We start from the raw sequence: 23,930 nt of genomic DNA, 5'->3' as shown, positions 1-23,930 counted from the left end.
ATTCAACCGTCCTGAGGCTGAAGCCTTCACCAGTATGAGTTCATGGCTGGTTATCGCCCTAACATACTCTACTGATGTCTTTATTTTGACATTGGCCTCAATATAGTGTTTGTCAGTAGAGCAGCTTGGAAGCTAATCACTTAATAACTTGCCTCAAGCAAATTAGTATAACTCACTTCAGATAAACAGAGGAAAACAGTCTGTTATAAAAATCCGTCCCAGTAAAGCTTATATCTACACGTACTACAAGATAAACATGCATTACAAATATTATTAGTACTAATTATTATTATTGACATCCTGGTCTAATGCATTCTCTTTTTTAAAAATCTATTTTTATTTATGTTTAGTAGTATTTTGCATGTATGTATGTATGTATGTATGTATGTATGTATGTATGTATGTATGTGTGCCGTGAGCATGAAGTGGCCCATGGAATCTAGAAAGTGTTGGATCCCTTGGAGTTAGAGCTAGAGGGGGTTGTGAGCTGCCATGTGGGTACTGGGAACCAAACCTGGGTCCTCTGCAAGAGCAACAAGTGATCTTGAAAGGTACTGCTTAAACAGTCTCTTTAGCTTTCACTCACTCCTCTCCTCCATATCAATGTCCATAATTCCATAATGATTCTGTAATGGACAGTCAACTCATTACTGTCCTGTCACTTTCCTAAGGACCCTTCTGATGCAATCGCTTGCTTTCTCTTTGGCAAATAAAGTAATGCAACATAACTCCCCAACACTCTCTCCACAATAACTTCTTTGGTGTTTCTGTCCCATAAAATCCTCTTCCCTGTCACTGGTGTGTGATCACACCTTCTTTCAGATGTCCTCTACAGTCCCCATTGGTCCTTCATGGCATTTTTTATGTGCTGCTGTCCCTTAAAGCCTCCTGGTCACAGGAATCCAGCGTGTCTCCCCAGCTTCAGGCCTTGGTCTCTAGCTGCTCCCCAGGCCTCTGCACCTGCTACCTAGCAGGCGCCAAGGCAAGTCCTTGAGCACCTGCTCCCACCCTCTCTTGCTCTTTCCCCTGCCCCTTGTCCCCAGCCATCTATTGAAAACACGCAGGTTGTTTACACCTCTTCACCCTCCACTTCACACCATTCTGCTGCTCCCAAGGATCAGTCTTGAACTTTATTTCCCACAGCAGAGAACACAGAGTATTTCCAGCCCTTCTTCCTCCTCCTCCTCTCTCCGCTCACCTACTGCACCATTACTGCAGCCATTCTAGATAGTTCTTAGGCCTTGAAAACTTTAAGCAGCCTCTGCCTCTCTTTCTCATTAGGGTTCAACTAACACACAATGAAGGGCATATTTCACGAGAACAAATTCATAGACTTTGGCAAGCACATGTACCCTCCCAAGCGATGTATACGGGGTATTTCTGTCATCACAGGGAATTTCCCATGTCCTTAGTGCTTGATGCCCTGTCCTCACTCCAAGAGAGGGTAGTAACAGTTGTCATCTTTTGTGTTTGCTTGTTTCATTTTTTATTTTTATTTGTGTGTGTGCGCGCGCGCGCGTGTGTGTGTGTGTGTGTGCGCATGTGTGTCTGCCATTGCTCGCACAGGCCAGAAAAAGGTCAAATCACATGGCACTAGAGTTATAGGCAATGCTGAGTCCTGGAACTCCAGTCCTCTGCAGGATTAACACGCACTCTCAACCACGAAGCCGTCTCACTGGCTCCTGCTTGCTTATCGTTTTATGACAAGAGCTCATCTATCTCAGGTCGGTCTTGAACTTGCTATGTAGCTGAAGTGAGCCTTAAGTTCTTGTTCTCCTGTAACTACGTTCCGAAAGCTGAGATTGTATGGTGTCACTATACTTATTCCATTTACCACTGTTGTCATTCCTTATTTTTCCAAACTGTTTTGCAATTTTGCAGTTTTATTTCAATCATTTTTCACAGTATCACTCCGACGTCCACCTCAGATCACACCCACCTCCCCTTACCCTCCCCTATTCCTGCTGACCCCTCCTTCTTCCCAGCTAGCCTCCTCTTGCTTTCCTGGTCTGTTTGAACATGGGACCAAGTTAGTTTAATTGGGGTTGCTTGAATGACTGAGGGTCTCCCCCTCCCCAGCTGCTGTTGTAATTTCTGTCAACATATGACCTTGTGTGTCTGCTGTCTGGTTCCATCATAATGTCTGTGAGATGGGAAGATACTGATCTATATTCTTATATAGTTATTTTGTGGTCATGGGGCTTTCTAGTTTAGTTTTGTTTCGTTTTGAGAGTACCAATACCCAGGAGGGTATATGTTGCTATGGTTAACAGAGTAGATATTTGCCTATTGTCTTTTAGCTATGAATTCACATGGCCCACAATATTTAGACTTGTCAATATTTTTACTTGTTACTCACCTAGTATGATGTGATTTTATTTTGGTACTCTGAGTCCGTTTTCTTGCCATCCAATTTTGCTGATTCTTTTTCAAATCTTTAGAAATAACTTATTCAAGTTTTTGCTCATCTTAAAATACTGAATTTTAAGAATCATTCATCTGCAAAAGTTTTACATGTATTCTGTGTAAAAGGTTTTGTCAAACATGTAGCTTTCCCTGTTTTTGCTTCAGTCTCTCATATTCTTTATTTTGGTTTATGAAGATAAGAATAACTACTTTGATTTATATATATATATGTATATATATGTGTATATATATATATATATATATAATGTTTGTGTGCTAGAAAGTGAGAAAGATACTGGTGACTGAACTTTCAGGATAGTGTGTTAGAGTTTGGAATGCAGGGTGTGCAGGCACACTAGGCAAGTACTGCACTACTGAGCTAGCATGTCACAGCCTGTGAATTCTTTTTTGTTAGATTTATTTTATTCATTATTATGATTGTGCATGTGAGTACAGGCATGCATGTGCCACAGCAAGTATATAGAGGTCTGAGGGCAACTTCCTGGAACTGATTCTCTTTCATGGCTTCTAGGAATCAAACTCAAATCACCTGGCTTGTGTGGCAATTGCTTTACCTGCTGGGCCATCTCACTAGTATTTTAGATGGGCTGTGACACTGGCAAAATGGCCACTCCATTGGAGGGGTGGTTATTGTGGATAAAGAGAAAATATCCAGAGGCATCTGGAAGAGTCCCAAGCAGAGAGAGAGATAAAGAAAAAAAAACAGAGTGGACATGGCCACGCCTAGAGAAGGGTATGGAAAGACCATATGGTTTATAAGGAGGATGAGTAGCTAGGAGTTGGGGAAGGGCCAGGGGCAGGGTGGACTTTGAACTGTATTATGCTATGCAGGTTAAGTTGACAAATGTATGTGTACTACAGAAAATAGTTCCATACAAGAATGTTCAATCTCTAAGTATGATGTGTATGTAATTTTAAAACTGAATGGATTTTTCCCCCTGAAAATCAAGCCAAGCTAAAGTTTATTCAGAGAGGACCATTTAATTAGAGTTTAAGGGGAAAACCCCGGGGTGGCAAGCTGTAAACCTTGGCAGCTGTCTGGAGGAGAGAAGCAGAAAAGCACACCACCGTTTGAGTTAAGGCTGCATGGAGGTCAGCCGCGTCGTGGACCAGCATCCCATGGGGAGGGTGGTTGTTAAGGAGATGCTGCAATATCTAATGCTCAACTCAAGGGTTCATCCATTATCTGGCACACAGCGTTTGCTCCTGAAAGAACTGGTTCTGTTAGGGAGACACTGAGGGATTGAAATCTTTCTCTCAGATCAAGGCTTACTGCTGGGGGCCAGAAGAGGTGACAGCTGCTGCTCTAGAGGCAAAGATCCTTGGGTGAGAGTAGGGTGAACTGCCCCAGCAGTCAAGTGCAGAAGACACCCAACACCCCATGGACAGGGGGATGGCAGCATGCTTGTGGTGGTCCATCTTGAAGTTCTAGGTCATGTTGGAACACTGTCTCTATTCCCAAGTTCATGCCTAACAGTCCTGAAACTCTCCTAAGAGTCTGTTATGATTGAAGTAAAAAGGAGCAAAAACTCTAAGCTAAAAGGAGACACCTTTCTGTGCACGCTGTGTTCATAAGGCTTGGCTTGATAATTAGCGAAGGAACTAATGAGAGGCCTTAGAGGAAAAAAAAAATCAGATTAACAGAGCTGCCCCCCATGGTCCCCATGGTAGACAGGCTTAAGAAGTTAAACAAACCTGGTAAGCGAATTAAAACTCGATGACTCGGTGAGCTATTGATCAAAGAGAATTTATTCACAGAGCTTTTCAAATACAAACAAAATAGTCCTTTTTTTTTTTTTCCCTTTACAAAATGAATATTGAGATTATTGTGGTAGAGCACAGTAGAATAATGTGAGCAAAGAAAACAAGATCCAGGAAATGGAGAGAGACCTCTTTTCCCCCCTTAATATTTGCAACTGAATTCTCACCTACAGTGGACAAAAGCTGTCCTGTCTCTTCATGAGGGTGTTATAGCAGAAGCTACTCAGATCACTACTGTGTGTCTTTGAATAACATTGAAGTATGAAGGCTTACCCCTGAAGATCTGCATAAACACTAAAGACACGCTGCGGGCACAAAGAGTTTATGCGGCATATCAAAAATACTGATGCGAGAGTGGCATACTGGTCCATGGACTAGGCTTAATGTATGCTTGTATAAAGTGGATGATGCTGTACTGGTGAATATTAAAAAAAAAAAAAAAAAAAAGGGAAAGAAAGAGGAGCAGCAGTCCACAGCTGAGCCCCTGCGCAGTGGTGTGATGAGGGGTGCGGGCGCTGTGTGCGTATGACATGTGGCATATGAGCTGTGCATGTGTGTGCACGTGCTTATGTGCTTCCAGGCTCAGTCCTCATCCACAGGGAATGTCTGCAGGGTACCTAACCTGCTTCCCAAGATAAGACTGTTTTTACTAGCCCTTTTGACTCCTGTAGTCTTCATCTTTTTGAAGGGGAACAAAATGAGACCCTCGTTTGCATATATAGGTTGCTGGGTATATGATATACATTAACATACTCTGTGGAATAGGAACAGCAACGTCCAGCAATGATTTTAGCCTTTGGTCCACTTTCCTCCTTCATCTCATATTCTCCATGCTTTGGACAACTTCCCCACCACCCTCCCTTCCTACAGAACGTTCCAGATTCAATCGAATTCCATTCTCTTAACATTGTTCTGGGGGAGAACCACTATTCCACCTTGAGAAGGTAGCTGGATGCTTTGGCCCCCTTCAGTCCTCCTCCGCGGTCCGTCCTCTCCTCCGCTTGCACCTGATGGCCTGGTCTCAGTAGGGGTAGTGCTTTTGCTTCTTGCCTGAGAAGCAAGCTAGCCACGTACACAACAGCATGGCGACTGCCGCCCCTGCCCCGGTGCAGTAGTAGGCCCAGCCGATCTCACACTTTCCTAAGGGCAGAGGGAGGAGAGAAAAGCAGACAAGGGTGAGGATGGCTTTGAGGGGGCGGTGTTTATGTCTTCGAGGGGGTGTGCTTTGAAATACCCACTAACAACACGGAGGCCTCCCTCACAGAGGACGATACTGGGAGAATGAAGGATGACATGAGGATTTCCATAGGTCTCTGAGCTTCTGAGGACTATTTATTCCCTGCCAGGCATGCCCACACCCATGACTGCAGCAAAGGAGGACTAACAACCACAAGGGCAGGAGATGAGATGGTGTCGGGTTTCTCGTGGCACCTTTAACCCAGACTTGCATGAGTACTAAGGTGTGGCAGGCAACATTCCCACTACAGGAACTGTCCTCCTGAGAAGGGGACCCATTTGAAGGATAACACGGAAGTGGACACGGTGACATATGTGGAATGTGTCAAATGACCTGTACACTGTCATCTAAACTGGAGAACAAGACTTCCCAGATGTCCTGGGGCTGAAACCCACTTTCAACTCAATGTCCATTTAAATGTGAACACTATGACCAGGGCCCAAACAGGTCCTAATTACTCAGAGCCATAATGACATACTTGAAACTCATTATTTTTTTTTTCCCATATGCACACTGGGTTGGTTCTTCTAACAGTACTGGGAGGTGGGATGATATTGACAAGGAGACTGGAAATCCATGAACTCGAAAGCATCCTTCAAGCTCATGTAATTATTCAGAAATGGAGGCAGGGTGCAGGCCAGCACAAGAAAAACAAAAAAGTCTCTAATCCTAAACAGCCTATCTGCTTTGGTGGAGTGGGTCTACATGTTTGTGAACTCTGGTAAGGGTGTCCTTTGTTTGGAAACAGTCTCAGTACATAGCCTAGGCTGTCACTCAACTCACAACCTTTCTGCCTCAGTCTCCATGGTGTGGGCTTAGAGGCATGAATTACCATGGGTGGCCATCTTGTTTTGTGGTGACATGTGAGTTGTTCCTTCTGTATGTACAGGACATGGGCCCTCTGTCTCTTCCATTGATGGTTGTCCTTTCTGTGCTTAATTCTAGTTATTCTTGTTTACACCTTTTTTCCCTTTCTGGTTTTTTTTGGGGGGGTGGGGGTGTGGGGTGGGGAGTGGAGGGCGTTGGACCCCAGAGCATGTTTGGCAAGTACCTTTCACTGAGCTGCATATTTGAACCTAACCTTTTTCTCCAGTTTTATCATCTCCCAACAGTTTCCTCCTATTTATTTATTTATCTATTTATTTATTATGTATACATTGTTTTGCCTGCATGTACCCCTGCATGCCAGAAGAGGGCACCAGATCTCACTATAGATGGTTGTGAGCCACCATGTGGTTGCTGGGAATTGAATTCAGGACCTCAGGAAGAGCAGGTGGCGCCCTTAACCTCTGAGCCATCTCTCCAGCCCTCCTCCTCTTTTTTATTCTTTCTTACATATTACGTTAGGCACCAACACACTTGGATCTAGTGGGATTGAACATGCATCCACGGAGAACACCATGCCCCTTTTTTCCAAGTTAGTCATTTTGCCTTATTCATTTGTAAACGATGATGATGATGATGATCATAAAGATGATAAATCTCGCTACTAAAAATACAAAGACTATTAAAACTGTCAGGCCACCCAACTGTCTTAACTAGATATTTACAATTGGTGTCTAACTTGCCCCATGTACAGACCCAGCTGTGTGAGGTTCTAGCTTACGTTAGCACTGCTGGTAGAGATATGGGAAGGAACCAGGCCAAAGAGCTCTCTCTAGAATAGAACTTTACAGAAGTGGGGGTGATCTTTGTCTGTCTTTGTTCCCTCCTGAACCTCTACCCACCGTTCTTGACCCACCACAGACACCCAGGAAATCACTGCTATGTGAGGAGCAAGTTGAAAGGAAAACAGGAAGGCAGCCAGGCTCCAGAAGAGAGCGAGTCTGGGATTTTATTTTAAGAGTAACTCTAGTTCTGTTTTGGCACTGAACTTTAAAGGGATTTTTTTTTCAACCCAAACATGCCCTTCTGCCTCCCACAGGCTGTGCCGCATTTAACAGGATAATAGATTCAGAAGGATCACATCTCCCGCTTGGGGCAGGTCCCCAGGCACAGTGACCTCCCTTAATAATGGTCAACTGGATAAGCGTTTTTTCAAGGGTGACAGAATCCCTGCTTCATGACAGCATTTGCTGACAACCACAGGCTGTGAGTCTTGGGAACCATTGCCACTGTGAAGTATTCGTTAGCCCTATTAAATAGCTCTAGGAGGGAGAATTAAGAGGCAGCTAAGAATAGCCAGTGGCTTAGAACCTTTCAAAAAGTCAGCAAAAAAAATGTGTGGCCTCTTTGCTTCACACAGGACTCATAATGTGGAAGGCAACCCATCGCTCATTATTAGCAGGTATTGACCTACCCGCAGTCCTGTGACCTCATGCAGAAGGCTGAGTCTATTAATTATCACACACGTTCTCAAGAAGGAGTAGCTGGCCAGGCTTGTTATTTGAGAATGTGCATGTGGCTGTAGGAACCTCTATTAAGGATGAGAAAAGTAACAACCGAAGGGCTGACTATCACAGAGCCAGGGTGAGAGGGTATCACTCTGTTTCCTGTAGAGGAGTCAATGAGTTTCAACTCCAGGAGCCTTTAACTGGTGGGGAGCTACAGCTGATGGCATCTTGCTTCCCTCAGTCCTTTGGGCCCCCTTTCTGGCTCTGGGCACTAGTCACCAGCGTCTGTTTGTATTTGACCCCTAACAGTCTAACAGACCTCTAACACTGCAACTCTCCTCCCTCCAAGGGTCCGTGAGAGATGAGATGACCTCCCTCCGCTCTGATAGCTGCAGTTGCCTTTGGCATGGTGTAGTCAATGGGGAACTCAGGACTGGTTGCCACGGGCTACACCAGTGACTTCTTACCCCTACAGGGACAATTCTGCAGTGTGAGGAATCTTCCAGAGCACCTGCGAGTTCAGGCTGGGCCTTACATCAATCTGTACCCCTGTTCTTTGTTTAGTCCTTCACCACCTCAATGTCTTCCTTCCTCCCTGCCTTCTCCTGGGTACATTTCCTGTGTGTATTCATGTGTATGGGTCTATGCATATGTGTGTGCATACGGGACCCAGAGGTCAACCTTGGTGGGTATTTTTCAGCAGCCGTCCATCTTGCTTGTTGAGGCAGGTTCTCACGGTGGTGTGGCGCTCACCGAGTAGGCAAGGCAGGTTAGTCAGCAAGCGCCAAAGATCTGCATGGTTCCACCAGAGCAGGCCCTTCAGGTGGGTTCTGGTCCTGTTGTGCGCACTGGGATTGCTCGCACCGTGAGCACTTACTGCCTCAGTCCTTTTCCAAGCCCACCTTGGCACATTTCCTTCACTTTCATCGGAAGGTCTGCTCTGATGAACTAGATCCAAGACAGCAGTGGACGAACCAGGCTTTTCTTGCCTGACTTTATGAGAGGGCCTGTGGTGTGTCTTCAGTTGTCAAAGGCTTACCCACCCCACTCACCATGCACCCACTCACGCAAGCCTTGCTAGCTCTGACAGACTAAAGATAGAGGAAAGACAGAGATAGCCAGGGTCAGGATGGAGGTGAATGCAGTGTCTATATCACAGCAGCCCTCCTGAGGCAAACCCCATGCTTTATTTTGGCCCTGTGTACTTATAGCTTAACTATCACTGTGTCTTAAAACACAAGTCAACGCTGGAGACCAGGTACATGAAATCTGGGTGGAAACTAAATAAAGGCTCTTGACATGTTTGAGGAAGTAAGAAAATATGTTCCCTGACTAATTACACCTGCCATGCAAGCTTTGTAATTAAAATTCAGCAACTGGTTAGGAGCCAGTATGAGAAACTGAGATTTAGTCTGCTTTAAAAGAAAAATAGCCCATTATTTCAGACACAAAGAATTTCACTTACTACCTCAGAAAATAGGTAACCACTGACTCAAAGGTGGTTTAATGCTCTTTTTTTTTGTAGTATTTTTATTAAATAAAAATACAGGCAGCCCATGAAACTAGCCTCAAATACACACATATGTGCACACTCAGGCATATACACATACATGCTTGTATGCAAATACATGCACACATTTGTGAATACTATATGGACACATCTGTACATATGTGTGCATAAATGCATATGTTTTAAAACACATTTTGAAAAGCAAAGGATAGCTCCATCAATCTGGTAATAAGTCCTTTAGAAATGCTTACTGATGATTGACTCCCTGAACCCGGCGGGGGTTCTTGACCCCTTCCTCTGTAGCACTTGTCTCTCCCTCTCTCCCTTCCTTTTTTTCATGTTTCTTCCCTTCTTACTTTCATCAATCCATTCATTGATCTAACAAATATTTATTGAATGATGACTGTTTCCAGTTGGGTGCTGTGGACTTGGTTGACTGAGGTGAATATCCAATCTCTGCTCCTAAAAAGATGGTTGGCTGGTCACAAGGAGAGGCATTAACTAGTACTCACATGCTTTTTAGTGTCATGTGTGTTTTGAAAAGCACCCCAGGATGCTGAGGCAGCAAATCTGGAGAGACCTTCAGAGCATGGCCAGAGAGTTGAAGGAATGGCTTGATTCAGAAGTGATATCGAGGCAGGGCCCTGGCAGATGAGGAAGGGCACAGCAAGCACAGGTGCAGGAGGCCAGAGACAGTATTTGATGAAGGAGGCTGTCGCAGAGAAACAGAGATAGAGCTGGATCTTGCACACACCTTGCTCAGCATGAGCTATGAATGCTCAATTTTGACTGTACTTCCGGGGATGAGTAAGAGGGATGCCTCTCACAGCTGGAGAGCTTGGCTCTGAGAGCCTTCCTTTGAAGTTTACTTATGCTGTGAGAGAGACATATTAGGTATTCTACACTCACAAATAATCCTGATTTACCAGTGCGCTTTTGGAAACTGTTCCAGGGGCTGGAAATAACATGGTGTATGCCACTATGTGGTCTCCTGAAGCCTGTTTTTCTTCCACTGTTCACATCAGTTATGTTGTTTTAAAATGTTCCTTACATAGGAAATATGGCCAGCTTGTCAAAGTAGCCTCAAAAGTATACAAAAGTACACATAAGTATGCACATGCAGGTATATACAGACACAAATGCATACACACACACATATGCAAGCATACACCTCTATTTGGAGAGGCAGAAAACAGTCCGTATCACCCTCAGGTGTCAAGACTTAGGCCAACTTGAGAATCAGTCACGAATTTCCTCAGTAGTCTTCCCTTCTCGACTCTTTCTCATGCTCACAGGCTAGATACAAAAGGGCTTTTTCTCGGTTTTTGGTTTTCGGGTTTTGTTATCATCTCCTCATAAAAAGATGAGTGTACTCGTGCACAATCCCGAGCTGTAAGGGAGTAGATCTGCTGGTCATAGACTTGACAAGGAAGCCCAGACTTCTTCAAAGGAAAAGAAAATCTACTCTGGACACGATTTCACGTTTAAAACCCAACACATAGTACTAGTAACACAGAACTTATAGCCGGATTTTACAGTTGCAGAGGAGGACTGTCTTCTGGGATACATTAGACCATTAGCAAACAGGACGTCTTTAAATTTCTATGTTTTAAATAGCAGGATATGCTATGGGTTGTAATGGAACTAAATTAAGCCAGGAAATAGGGGCCATTCTCTCTTGGCCTCCCCACCCTCCCCATGTCAGGGCAATAAATGCTTGTTATTATAACGCAAACAGAAAGCATTTTACCAGAGGGCAGGTTTAGTCTGTGATCTTTCAGGAAATTAGAGAAGCAAATCTGTTTAAACTTTCCCTTTTGCTCTCTGTGATGCTCCATCAAACAGGACTCAGGGCCTGCCTGCTTGGCAAATTGCTGCTTTCAACAATGGGGAATACTATTCTTGACAGATAAAATAGAGGTTAATGGGACAGAAAGCAGCACACCACAGCCACCTGCCAAGTCCACAGACAAAGGCTCCCTGGCAGCATTCCAGGGCAGCTCCAGCCGGGGACGGGGTGAAGCGAGGTGTGGCTAGCTTCTGAGCGTGGTGCTTCAATTTAGTTTTATTGTGCAGCTTTTGGAAGTAATAAGAGCCAGGAGAGCTAAGAGGAGCCTGGTTCAGATCCACCTCACTGGAGCTCTACTGATCTCCTCGTCTTCGCCCTTGTAATATAATCTCCACCATCTCATGGATCAGCTCAGTTCATGTTTCATACGCTAGATGAGATTGCCTTGGCCTGTTTCTTTCTGTATTCTGGTGCTCAATACAATGCCTGGACCCCAAAGGCAATCGATACCCATTTGTGCCACGAGGGGCTATCAGACACTAGACCAGGGCTGCAAGTAGAACGTCCACATTTATAATTGTATAATAGCTGTCAGCGCAAGACTGCAAGCCCAGAGCTAAACAGGGAAACCACTTCATTTACTTCTTTTTATCTGAGATTCTTTGAGAAAATTAGAGGCACAAACCCATTTGTACTTTCTCAGCATGACTCTCACCTCTGAGATGAGGATTTCCAGTTCTGGATAAGATGAGTCTCTGACTCCGTATCTCTAGTAAGTGTCAAACTAATCATAGAACTTTCTCTTGTGCCCAGACACTGTCTCAGGAAGGCCCAGATGACTCTACTCCTCTTGTGAAATGCTCCCGTTTTGTTAGAACTTATATGCCATAGGGAAAAATGTTACATTTTCTCTTACCCATTGATTCCTTTCCAGTTGTTGTAGAAGAGTCTCCCCTTGCCCACTTTGAATGTTTTGGTGATTTAGCACCTGATCACTGAGCCAGTCACACCACAATGGGCACTCTCTTGGCAACCTGACATAGAGAGGTACCGTACTAGTTTTTCTTGGGGAGACACAGGCAAATATCTCTTCACCCCAAGTAGAGCCCCAATGATGGACCTTACCCAAGTCTGGGTTGGGGGAACCAACACATTTAATTAGGCTGATTTTCAAGGGCAGGGTTACATGTGAGGGATTGCAGGAACATGAGTGACTCCCCCAAAGTTTCACCAGAGCAAGAGTGACCTCCTGAAAGCTCATAGACTGCGCCCTTCCCCTTGAGTTAGTCTTCCGTCTCCTGAGGCCACCATGTGGCCTCAAGAAGAGAAGAATCCAGGATAGAAACCACAACTATGTTAAAGATTCCACAAAGTAGACTGACTGATTCGCGGTTCACGCTTGCGGAGGGCCGAGAAGGATTGATGTTGGTGGGGGGTTGGGATGTTCCGCGAACATTATCTTGAGCTATCTTTAGCTCACTCAACAGCCACCCATGATCGACCTCTGTGTCTGACCTAAATCCTTGTGACAATCGACTGAAGCGTTACATTAACAGACCGCTAGCTTCCACCAACCCAAAAGCTAGGACCTTGGTCAGACAGCTTCTGAGGCCTGTCCCAGATGCTCTAACCAGTTTACTTATGTGTCCCCAAGTATTTGAAAAGTACCTTGATTTATAACTATTTCTCTAGCAGCTTCGTGAAAATGTTACCAGGTTGGGGCATGGTATCTGTATTGAGCCAAATCCTTATTTCTAGGTCACACAGCTGGAGGGCACATGGGCACGGGTGTCAGGAGTCTCAGAGGAGGGTCGAATGGCCCTTCCCATCCCCTCCTGTGAAGGACTGTCAGTATGGCCCTGGCTTGCTGGAGTCTTTATCTGATAATAGCTCTGGTTAAGATGGCAATCCTGTGTGGTGCACGTTCCCCAAGAGCATGCCAGGTCTAAAGGTGGTTTGCTGGGGGAACTCAGAAAGCTAATATTCCTTGCATGAAAGCCTAATGCTTGACATGCTCCAAACTCACTGCCCTTAGCCCATCCTGACTCTGATCCCGATTTGATGAAGTCATGGGGAGTGTCCCAATTCCACCCCAGGGCTGCCACTTGCTATGAACACTCAGCAGGACACTCAGCTGGAGCCACCCAAGTATCCTACTCTTACCTTGAGATGCGGTGCAGGGCTGGCATCAGGGCCAGCAGGGTTTGTTAAACACAGAACAAAGCAGAAAAACTCAGGTCACCCTGGACCACCTGCCATCTGCTATGGTTCACACTCCATTGGCTTACTCTTGTGTCCCTGTAGGTTACTGTTAATGAAAGCCTCAGGGTGGTGGCATGGAGAAGTGGGGGATTCTTAGCAGCAAAAGTTCTTATGGGAGGTCTCTAGGTTATTGGAGGCCCTAGAAGGGACACGGTGGCCCAGTCTCTTGTTCTATGTTCTAGTTTAAGATGTGATTATTCTGCATTGTACATGCTCTTTCCAAACCAGCGGGGTCACCCAGACTTGCACCTCCCAAAGAGGTGAACTGCTTAAACCTTTTTTCTTTTTCTTTTCTCCTCTTCCCCCTCCTCCTTCTGTTTTGTTTTGGTGTGTGTGTGTGTGTGTGTGTGTGTGTGTGTGTGTGTGTGTGTGTGTGTGTAAAGCTAGCTCTTCAGGTATTTTGTTTTCCTAATGAAAACTTGACTGACATACTGCTCTAGACCTCCTTGCTGTGCCATCTTGTGCTCTGTAGTGAGAACACGAGCTCCAAGCATCCTTGCTTGTTTCTCTGTCCTCACAGGGTCAATGTCAACTGTCTGGCATGTCAGGACTTTATGAGATGGCCGTGCCGAAGCACAGCATCTTTTCACTGTGATATTTTGAAAGTCAGCATACTAATATATAAAGGTAAAGTTTGGGTAGAGAAGAAGCAGGCATTTCTTTCTTTATTCTTTTTTTTTTTTTTCGTGTACGAAGTACGAAGGCAAGAAAGTAGAGGATCAATGAAAGGGGAAAGAAAAACCTATGGAGTTACATACCACACACAGATGGGTCTTTCTCTCCTTCAGGAAAGTTCTTTATGCTGCTTCATAGCAGATGACGCCTTCATTGTTGGCAAGTGTGTTAAGTCCAGGGACCAAAAGAATATGTGCACTGCTTATAGAATAATCTCAAAATCAGAATTAAGCAAATGTCAATAAGAAAATGAGCTATAGATGTATATAGACATGTATACACAAAATAGGGAGGGTCATGCTTGCAAGTCTATGGAGAAAGGAATTAACAAAGGGACCTGGCTGGGGTCAGTCCCATCAGGGAAGTCCTGCCACACAATATCAGACTTGAGCTCGGCTCCCTGGATACATGTAAAAGCAGAGCATAGGACTGTGTGTTTGTAACCCCAGGCTTGGGGTCAGAGAGTGGGAGTGTAGACAGATCACTGCAGCTCACTGCCCAGCACATGTGCACACGCACACACACACACACACACACACACACACACACACACGTGCACGCATGCACGTATGTGCATGCACAACATATTAATAAACATGAATGTTATGCAAAGTGAAACACTGACATAATAACTGCTCCCTCTCCAAAGCAGGGTGTGAAATTCAGGGACTTGTGCCTGCTGCCCAAGTGTTCTACAATTAAGCAACAACCATAGTTCACGGGGCATTTCTTTAATTTAAAATTTTCTGAATCAAATATTGAACTTCCCTTATATCTCACTTGCATGTGCGGCCAGCGTTGGAGAGTGACCATGGGGCAGTCCTGTTGTTCAGGCACTCTGACTGGATTCAAAGGGAGTCACCACTAACTACAGCCATCTGAGCAAACAGCCTACAAATTAAACCACTGAAGACAAAGAAAACATTCTAGCTTTGGTCCTCCTGCAATCTGGTTATAAAGTGACAGGTAATCCATTCTTCTACTGAGGGGCACTTAGGCTGTTTCCATGTTCTGGCTGTTATGTTTAAAGGAGCTATGAACATGGTTGAGCATATGTCTCTGTTGTGTGGTAGGGCATTTTCTCGGTATATTCCAAGGAGTGGGATAGCTGGGTCTTAGGAAGCCCTATTCCCATTTTTCTGAGAAAGTCCCAGAGAGCTTTCCAAAGTGGTTGTACTAGTTTGCATTCCCACCAGCAATGAAGGAGTGTTCCTCTCTCTCCACATCCTCGCCAACATGTGGTGTCATTTGAGTTTTTGATCTTAGCCATTCTGATGGGTGTAAGATAGAATCTCAGTGTCGTTTTGATTTGCATTTCCCTGATGACTAATGAGGACGAGCATTTCTTTAAGTGTTTCTCGGCCATTTGATATTCCTCTGTTGAGAATTCTCTGTTAAGTTCCAAGCCCTATTTCACAATTGGGTTGTTTGGTTTTGTGGTGTTTAATTTCTTGAGTTCTTTATATATTTTGGATATTAAACCTTTGTCAGATGAAGGGTTGAAGATCTTTTCCCAGTCTGTAGGCTGTCGCTTTGTTCTACTGACAGTGTCTAAGAAACTGTGGTACATTTACACTATGGAATACTACTCAGCTATTAAAAACAAGGAATTCCCGAAATTTGTGGACAAATGGATTGATCTAGAAATTATCATAATGAGTGAGTTCACCCAGAAGCAAAAAGAGACAAATGATATATACTCACTTATATCAAAACACTAGTCCAAGGGATATGTACCATGAAAAACTTTACTTACCAAAAAAGTGGGTCAGAAGAGAGGACATCCTATTGAGACTCTAGGTGAGAGTAGCATGGAAGAATGGGGAAATAGTAGGACCCACAGGGTCCTGGAAACCTACAATAAGAACTTTATAAGAGGCAGATCTGGGTCCTGGGGTCCTCCTCAAACTAAGACACCAGCCAAGGAGAATATAGGCAGTAAGCTTCGAACCCCTACCAGGACCTAGCCGACGAACATGATATTCTCCACTGTTGAGTGGAGAGTGAGATCTGACTCTCACACGAACTCTGGTGCCCCTTTTCTGACCACGGCTCCTGGATGGGGAGGCCTGGCGGCACTCAGAGGAAGGATAGCAAGTTACCAAGAAGAGACTTGATATTCTAAGAGCATATATAGGGGGAGGGAAGAATGGGAGGAAACAGGGGAAGGGTTAACAATTGAGATGTAATATGAATAAATTAATAAAATTAAAAAAAAATAAAGTGACAGGTAAATCAGACCTGTATGCAGGCTCACAGAGCCCAGGGAGGAGGGAACAGAGTGCTAATACAGCCCCCGGGGGTTCAGGTGGCCCATTTTCCTCACGAAATGCCTCTAGTCAGGCAAGATGAAGTAGGCTTATACTCCATGTGGGAAAGGGCTTTCTGTAAAATGAAAGGAGTTTTTCCTAGGTGATATATTTGAAAGAAAAGGAACCCGTGAGCCCCACAGAGAATGACTAGAGGGCTTTTATGTGCAACCAAAGTGGTCCCCAGGCAGCAGCAGCAAATGCTTCAGGCAAGGCAGGAAGGCAGGAAGGATGAAGGTGGGTGTTGGGAAAGAATTAAACGTGAATATAACAGAGCCTCCTTTAAATTCAAGACCTACCCAGAACCAGGGCAACTCTCCTCTGTCTGTCTGACCTTTGACCTACCCAGAACCAGGGCAACCCTCCTCTGCTTGTCTGACCTTTGTCTTTCTTCTCTCACTTCAGCCACCAAGGGGGCAAAGCCAGGCCACCAAGGGGGTATAGCCAGGCCACCAAGGGAGCATAGCCAGGCCACCGACGTTAGCACTGAAAGGGTTTTTGTAAAGCAAGGCACAGGTCAAGATTGCTAATCTTATCCTGAAAAGGGCCAGACTGTAAAATTTTTAGTTTAAAGGCAACCACAGGTACCAGATACATCAGGATGCATTGCTGCCTGCCCTTGAGATCTCAATTACAGAAGCACGTGGAACACATTGCCAGCCCTGGCTCTAGGCCACCTCCTGAGTTTTCATGAAGGGGACAGTTGTCTGGGACACTAGTGACTTCCCCAGATTACTGGAAAGTGTTATCCTCAGCATGTCCCTAGTCTGCTGGATTTGTTTGTAACATATACTACCCTAGTGTCACTGGCAACCGCACCCAAACATTTAATCTTGACTATTATTTTACCTATACAGTATCTTCAGCCTGTACCTACATGCTGTATCAGACGACTGCTTCTTGTCTACAAGAAACTACCCCACAGAGACAATCTAAGGGAGGGAGGATTCACCTGGGCTCCAGGGTTCAGGAGCTTTCAGCCCATTGGGTGGGGAAGGTGTGGCCAAGCAGTTCCTTGGCATACTGAGCCTATGGCAGAGGCCCTCAAGGGGGACAGAACAGGAAGCTTAAGAGGGCTAAACTAGAACAGGGTGGGGCTGTACTTTCAAAGGTTGCCTTCAGCAAAACTTCTCATGGTAGCCTGGCAGGCTGCACCTCCAAAATGTCCCTTACCCCTCTCAAAAGAGCACACCATCTAAGAATGTGTGTGTCCCCAACCCATGAGCCTACGGGGAGGGGGCATTTAACAGAACCATAACACCAACCTCCATTTAAAAAGGATTTATTTTTATTTTTGTGTGGGTGTGGGTGTGTTTTGCCTGCATGTATATTTGTGCATTATGTGCAGTGACTGTGGAGGACAGACGAGGGCATTGGATCCCCCAGAATTCGACTTACAGATGGTTGTGAGCCACCACATGGGTGCTGAGAACTGAACCTGGGTCCTCTGCAAGAGCAGTAGGTGTTCTTAACATCTCAGTCATCTCATCAGCCCTGGGTGCTTTCATTCTTTACAGTAATTTCACGTGGGCAAAGCAAATAAGTATAAAGTTATGGGGGGAATAAGCCAGCATTATCTTTTATTGTCAAACTAGGACATCTGGGCATAGCGTCAGACTTTGTTAGTTACTGAATTTTTTTGAAACATGGATTTGACTTAACTGAAAATCAAGGTGCTCTTTGCCTGCAACAAGGTGTCTGCAATGAACATGTATGCTCACCGTTCGTGGTCTTTATGCCCCGGAGAGTGTACTAGCAGGGTTATTTACATAGGAGCTGTGGTTTCTCCTCTTCTCTGAGGGGCGCTTGACCACCAGCCCACTGAGGCAAGAAGAACAGAAGACGAGGTGCAGGGCTTGGAAGGCTGTAAGCATTACAGAGACGGAACACTCTGGGAATCACTTCAAGAGCTAGTTCAACTTTAATCAGGAAAAAACAAAACAAAACAAAAAAAACCAACAACAAAGGCTATATAGTCCATGGGGAGTGGGAGAGGAGCTTCCAGAATAGATGTACATAATTGGTTGAAACTAGGCACTTTAAAGATGTTTGTTTTGTAGTTGGTGCTATGCCTCTATCATATGAATAGAAACACAGCACCTAATTATCCTATAGGTTCGGGGAGGGGAGAGCTCGCAGGGAGCTGTGTCAAGGCCCATACAGCAAATGTGGTTAGAGGCATCTATGTCTGAAGACACTCTCCAGATGGAGTCAGGCAGAGAGCCAGAGGCCCTGCTGGGGAGAGGGAGCTCAGAATGGCTATCTGGACTAGAAGGACTTCAACCTCAAACAGCAGGGTCCTTCCAATAGGAGCAGGTATTATAAGTCACCTGGAGATGGAATAGAATATACAGAAAAAATATAGGGAATATATGAAAACGCTACACCATTTTCAATAAGGCATTTGAACATTCTCTGAGATTGGTGTCTGCAAGGAGTCTTGTGACCCCTTTGAATGCTCAAGAGGACTATGTGTACTTCGTGTCAATATAAGTTGCTTCTTAAGCTTACTTACAGATTAATGGGTGTGGTGGTGAGGGCCACAGGCAGGAGTGCGGCTGCTCTTAAGAAAGCCATGCTGGAAGGTTGGCACCCAGTATGGGTGCTAACTCCTCCTTCGTTAAGTGAATGCAAGTTCCTGGAACAAAAGCTATTTCTGCGAAGACTGATTGATGGACTAATTAGAACTGTAGTGCTGTGGAAAAGTTGGAATGTCACAGAACCATAGGCTAATTATCTTACCTTGGGCTATCTTCAGCCCCCTGAATAGCCATTCCTTGCTACCTCTGTGTTGGAACCAACATCCATTGACTAGCAGACAAAACCTTTTTGGAATCTATTAACTTAGCAGATGACTAACTTCCACCAACTCAAAAGATGTTGAGTTCCCCCATCTTGCTTTCACTAATGCTCTGATGTACCCGTGACTATATTTTAAAATTTCCTTATAACTTTCTATGTTTTACAGCTATTTAAACAAACCAACCTCCATGAAACTGTTTCCATGTGGGTGTGTTGAACCTGGGGTGACTTATCTGTGTATTTTCCAGGCCTTGGTCACTCAAATTTAGCTCTACAATGAACCCATTCCCTTTGACATGACAGCTGTGTTTTTCTGTTGACAGCTGCACAATTGGAATTCCCCTCCTGGGCCTTCCCAGCTGATGAACTTCCAGCTGCCTGCCCTGAGGCCACATGCACTTATGAAAGAACTGCAAACAGCTGGTTTGGAGGAGGAACTCAGGCTCGGAGTGAAGGTGCTATGACTGTCCCCACCCTTCCTTCTGGGAAGCAATATCAGAAGTCACCATGCCCAGCTGTGGTGCCATGTACGCTCTGGCTCAGCTAATTTATGAAAACCTGGGCTCTTGGCTCAGGGGATAGTCACATATATATGACAGGTAAACCAAGAAACAAAAGGAGCCGGGCATGGTGGCACACACCTTTAATCCCAGCACTTGGGAGGCAGAGGCAGGCAGATCACTGTGAGTTCAAGGCCAGCCTGGCCTACAAAGTGAGTCCTGGACACGCAAGGCTACACAGAGAAACCCTGTCTCAAAAAAACAAAACAAACCACCACCACCAACAACAACAAGAAACAAAAGGAGCAGGGAAGACAGAATAGAATGGACCTAGGAACTGGGGGACTAGGTGATGTTGTGGACATGGCTGCATAGAACGATGCAACTCAGCTCATCAAACGTCATGGTCTCCCCAGATTTCCTCTTTACAACACCCCTATTTGTTTTTCTTTGTGTCAGATTTATCTGGAGTCCTTCCTTCCACACGTTACATTGAATAGGTGTTCTACATTCCTCCATCCCGCCATACCTGTAAAGCATTCAGAACCACCAGAGAGGAATTAAAGATCTTTGCCTACCCAACACTCTCTCGTACATGTGCCAAAGAACCCCAAACACCCCCAGTTCCTTTAAAAAATACACTGAAGCCAGGATGAGTGGAATGGCTCCCACAGTGCTCTGCGGGACACATCAGACATATCTATTAATACCCATCCTTTCGCTACTCGGATGAAATGCAGCTTTGCCTTTGTCAGTGGCTAGCTGGGTACCTGCCAGCACATGCACTATTAATCTTTGCCCCTTAACGCTGAAGCCAACCTAAAAAAAGCTTTACCAGAGATAGCAGCCATTCAGGTGTCACTGGTTGTGGGAACAGAGGTGGCCTTTGTGTTCACACTGTGAACAGACACAGAAGCCCATCTGCAAGTGAGAATGGCTAAAACAACCAGTAAGGATTCCTTCAGTTTACTGCCACAATGACCCTAAAGATCGTCTTTTATTCTCTGTCCTGAGCTGCTGTTTATAAAGGCAGAAGCTTCCTGGGGAACTCTGCTCTTTGATTTCCAGATCGCCCCAAAGAAAGAGGAGAAACCTCAAGTCTGTCTCCCAGTGCTGTTGCTTGGTGAGCTCCACAGCAGTTTTGCAACAAGTCTGAGTGAAGAGAGGCGGCATTCAACTGTGATGGTCTCCTACTCAGTTTGTCACTGTCACATTTCCACTGAACGCCCAGCAGAGTCTGCGTGTCTCTGTAGGCACTGAGCTATGGGAACCTAGTGGCTGCAGCCTGGGCTTTGATGCTGGCTGGCTGCCGCAGTCTAGGAGTCTTTCCTCTTTCCTAGACAATCTCACCATGCTTGGGAAGCGAATCAAGGGAATATAGTTAAACCAAATTCAATCAGGCCCAAACCTTGTGATTCCTTTTGGTAAATTCCAATACCCACTGTAAAATATGACAGACGGTGAGTGGTTAGCCACTCTTTTACAAAACCTTATTTCCAAGATATAAATAAAGCAAGCCTCAGACCAAATCCCACTGCACATACACTTATTTAACAAACAGTCATGAGAAAGCAGGTGTAACACAAATCATCAAGGCATGGTGGCATATGACTGTAATATCAGATTTTGGAAGGCAGGAAGATAACATGTTCAAAGCCAGCCTGAGCTATGCAGTGAGACCTTGAGTCAAAGCAAACTGAAGCAAACAAAGATTACACAAGTGGCTCATCCACTGCTCAAGATTGCTCTTTGTGTTCAGATCACCAATGTGAGTGAAAGAACCGCTACTGGCGAACACCGAAGGGGTCAAACAGAATTGTGTTCCCCTCGGCAACATATTCACTCATACATCCTTCAAGACAAGGACTAAAACAGACCCTTTAAGAACAATCAAGTGGTGCCAGGGGGTAGTGGTGCACATCTTTAATCCCGGGACTCGGGAGGCATAGGCAAGAGGGTCTCTGCAAATTCGTGGCCAACCTAGTCTACAGAGGAAATTCCATTGATCTGAAGTTTAAGAGATGGCGGCAGAGCCAGGCAAGATAGTGCACGCCTTTAATCTCAGCACTTGGGAGGCAGAGGCCGGCGAATTTCTGGGAGTTCGAGGCCAGCCTGGTCTACAGAGTGAGTTCCAGGACAGCCAGAGCTACACAGAGAAACCCTGTCTCAACAACAGCAACAACTACAACAACAACAAATACAAATGCAACAAATGATCAAGGGGTGGATGCCAGCAGGCCATAGCGGGAATTCATCACTAAAGATGGAACGATTATCACAGGACTTTTACCTGTTTACCTGCCTTTACCAAAGTTCCCCAAATGGTCCCACTAGTCTTTTCTTCTCTTGAAAATGGTGGAGATTCCTAGTTTCACATCACACAAACCAGAGTTGATGCCTTGGAGCAAGACGTCTCCGTGTAAGCCTGCTTCACTACTGTGGCTGCATGTGTTAGGGTTTAGATTGCTCAGAATCTATGTCGCACAGGATGATAAGTCTTCTAAATGTCATGGAACATCATGTAAAAAAGGATGAAAAGCTGAGTTTTTACACTACTTTTTACACTACTTGTGAGTTAGCATGTTAGACTGGCGTGGGGATTTCATCGCTCACAGCACTGCAAGTAGTATGCGCTTCATGTTTTCTCTTGCCTCCCACACTCCTCTTGGGCTGAAATGCTCTAGCTTAGGCAGATATAGCAAGCACAGTGGGTTTGTGTCACAACCGAGGAGCTCCAGCTTAGGGAACCCAAAGCTTCTAGACTGCAGTCCAAGAAAATATGCCTGACATTTTATCTCAGATGATTTTGTCATCTGGACATAGGAAACCCTCACCTCTGTGGTGTCTCCTATGTCTGTTGACTATAGAGATGTATGTTACCATTCTGCTGCTGTGATAAGTTATTACACCCAAAGCAGCTTAAGGAAGAAGAAGTATATTTCAGCTTCTGGTCTCAGAGGGATCCAGTCCATCATGGTAGGTGCCAATACAGCAGAAGGAGAAGGAAGCTCAGAGACTGGAAGTAGATGAAGGTCATAAGCCCTTAAAAGCCCATCCCCATGATATACTAAACCCACCAAGGCCCCATCTCCAAAGTTTCCATAACCTTCCTAAACAGTGCTACTAACTGGGGACTAAATGCTGAAATATGTGGCCACATGAGGGACATTTCTCATTCAAAACACCACAGCAGACATCTTTGAGAAGGTAGTCCAGAGTAAAGTACCTCAACTCACAAACCAGGAGAAACATGGAAACATGGTGATACACATGGGGCTATGTCCAAGCAGGGCAAATAAAATTTGATCAGATCTAAGGAGACATCACTGGGAAAACAGGTTACATTTTCCATAGATGTGACTTAAAAATCAGAACTATACATGAGACATATTTGCACAATGCATATTGTAAATAAGGGCATTTTCCTCAGATCATTCCTTGCAATCACTTTCACAGATAATGAACCAAGTCAAAGAGTCTTTATAGCTTCCAGTCTACCTGGGGAGACCTGAGGCTCCTGGGGAGTCTAAGTCTAGAGTTCGGATCATTACAATTTCTAAGGTCAGATAGCCAATGTTGTTTGCCAGAAGTGCTAAATCTTCAGGTATCAAGAATGTTTTTGAACAAACTGTGATATTATAAATACCCTCTGAAAAATAAATGCATGAATAAATAAAATTTTAAAAGCATTGTAACATGTAAGAAGCACATGAAACTTCAGCAGTTCTCCGAAACCTATGTAAGCAGACAACTCAAAGGGCCACAGTTTAGAGACCTCAAGCTGAACTCTATCAAATCTTTCTGTAACACTGAACTCATTTGCAGTGCCATGGGTTCAAATATCTAATTCACCCAAATGAGTGCGTTCATACACAATGAATAACATTTTTAAAGATATGGAGCACACAGGAACAGAAAACAAGGTGTTACTGCCATAAAACATGATTCTAAAATCACTATGAAGATATGATTAGAAATGACAGAATAAGGGCACAATAAACAGCAATAAATAAAGATGACAGTTTGGCATAGCATGGCAACAACAAAGCCAGAAAGAAGGGTGAAATTCCTTTAAGTCTTTGATATTTCGTTTCAATGGTCCATTCTTTCTTGCTACTTGAAAAGACTCAAGTTCTGAGAAATAACCCAAATCTCAGAAATACCCCTTCCCTCAAGACCAGTTCAATTTAAGTGCTTTCTGGACAAACTAATATCCAAGCAAAAGACAGCATGAAACTGTCAATGGCATATAAAAAACATTAGGGAGGTACTGACCAGTTCCCTCCATTTCTGAAGTGCTTTCTATGGTGTCTAAAAGGGGCACA

The 23,930-nt window shown here is 44.7% G+C and overlaps 1 protein-coding gene across 1 annotated transcript in view; it reads right to left on the bottom strand.

Annotated features, from left to right (window-relative positions):
- Positions 1 to 4,704: 4,704 nt before the first annotated feature.
- The window catches only part of Lhfpl6 (LHFPL tetraspan subfamily member 6), a 192,962-nt gene continuing 173,736 nt past the window's right edge, over positions 4,705 to 23,930 (bottom strand). Inside the window, exon 3 of the mRNA XM_051157129.1 lies at positions 4,705 to 5,328. Coding sequence (XP_051013086.1) covers positions 5,210 to 5,328 — 119 coding nt within the window. The 3' untranslated portion in view covers positions 4,705 to 5,209. The remainder of the gene's footprint in view (positions 5,329 to 23,930) is intronic.

This window comes from Acomys russatus, chromosome 15 (genome assembly GCF_903995435.1).
Source record: "Acomys russatus chromosome 15, mAcoRus1.1, whole genome shotgun sequence".
NCBI lineage: Eukaryota > Metazoa > Chordata > Mammalia > Rodentia > Muridae > Acomys > Acomys russatus.
The sequence above is the reverse complement of the archived record's forward strand: the minus strand, read 5'-3'. Positions and strand labels throughout refer to the sequence as shown.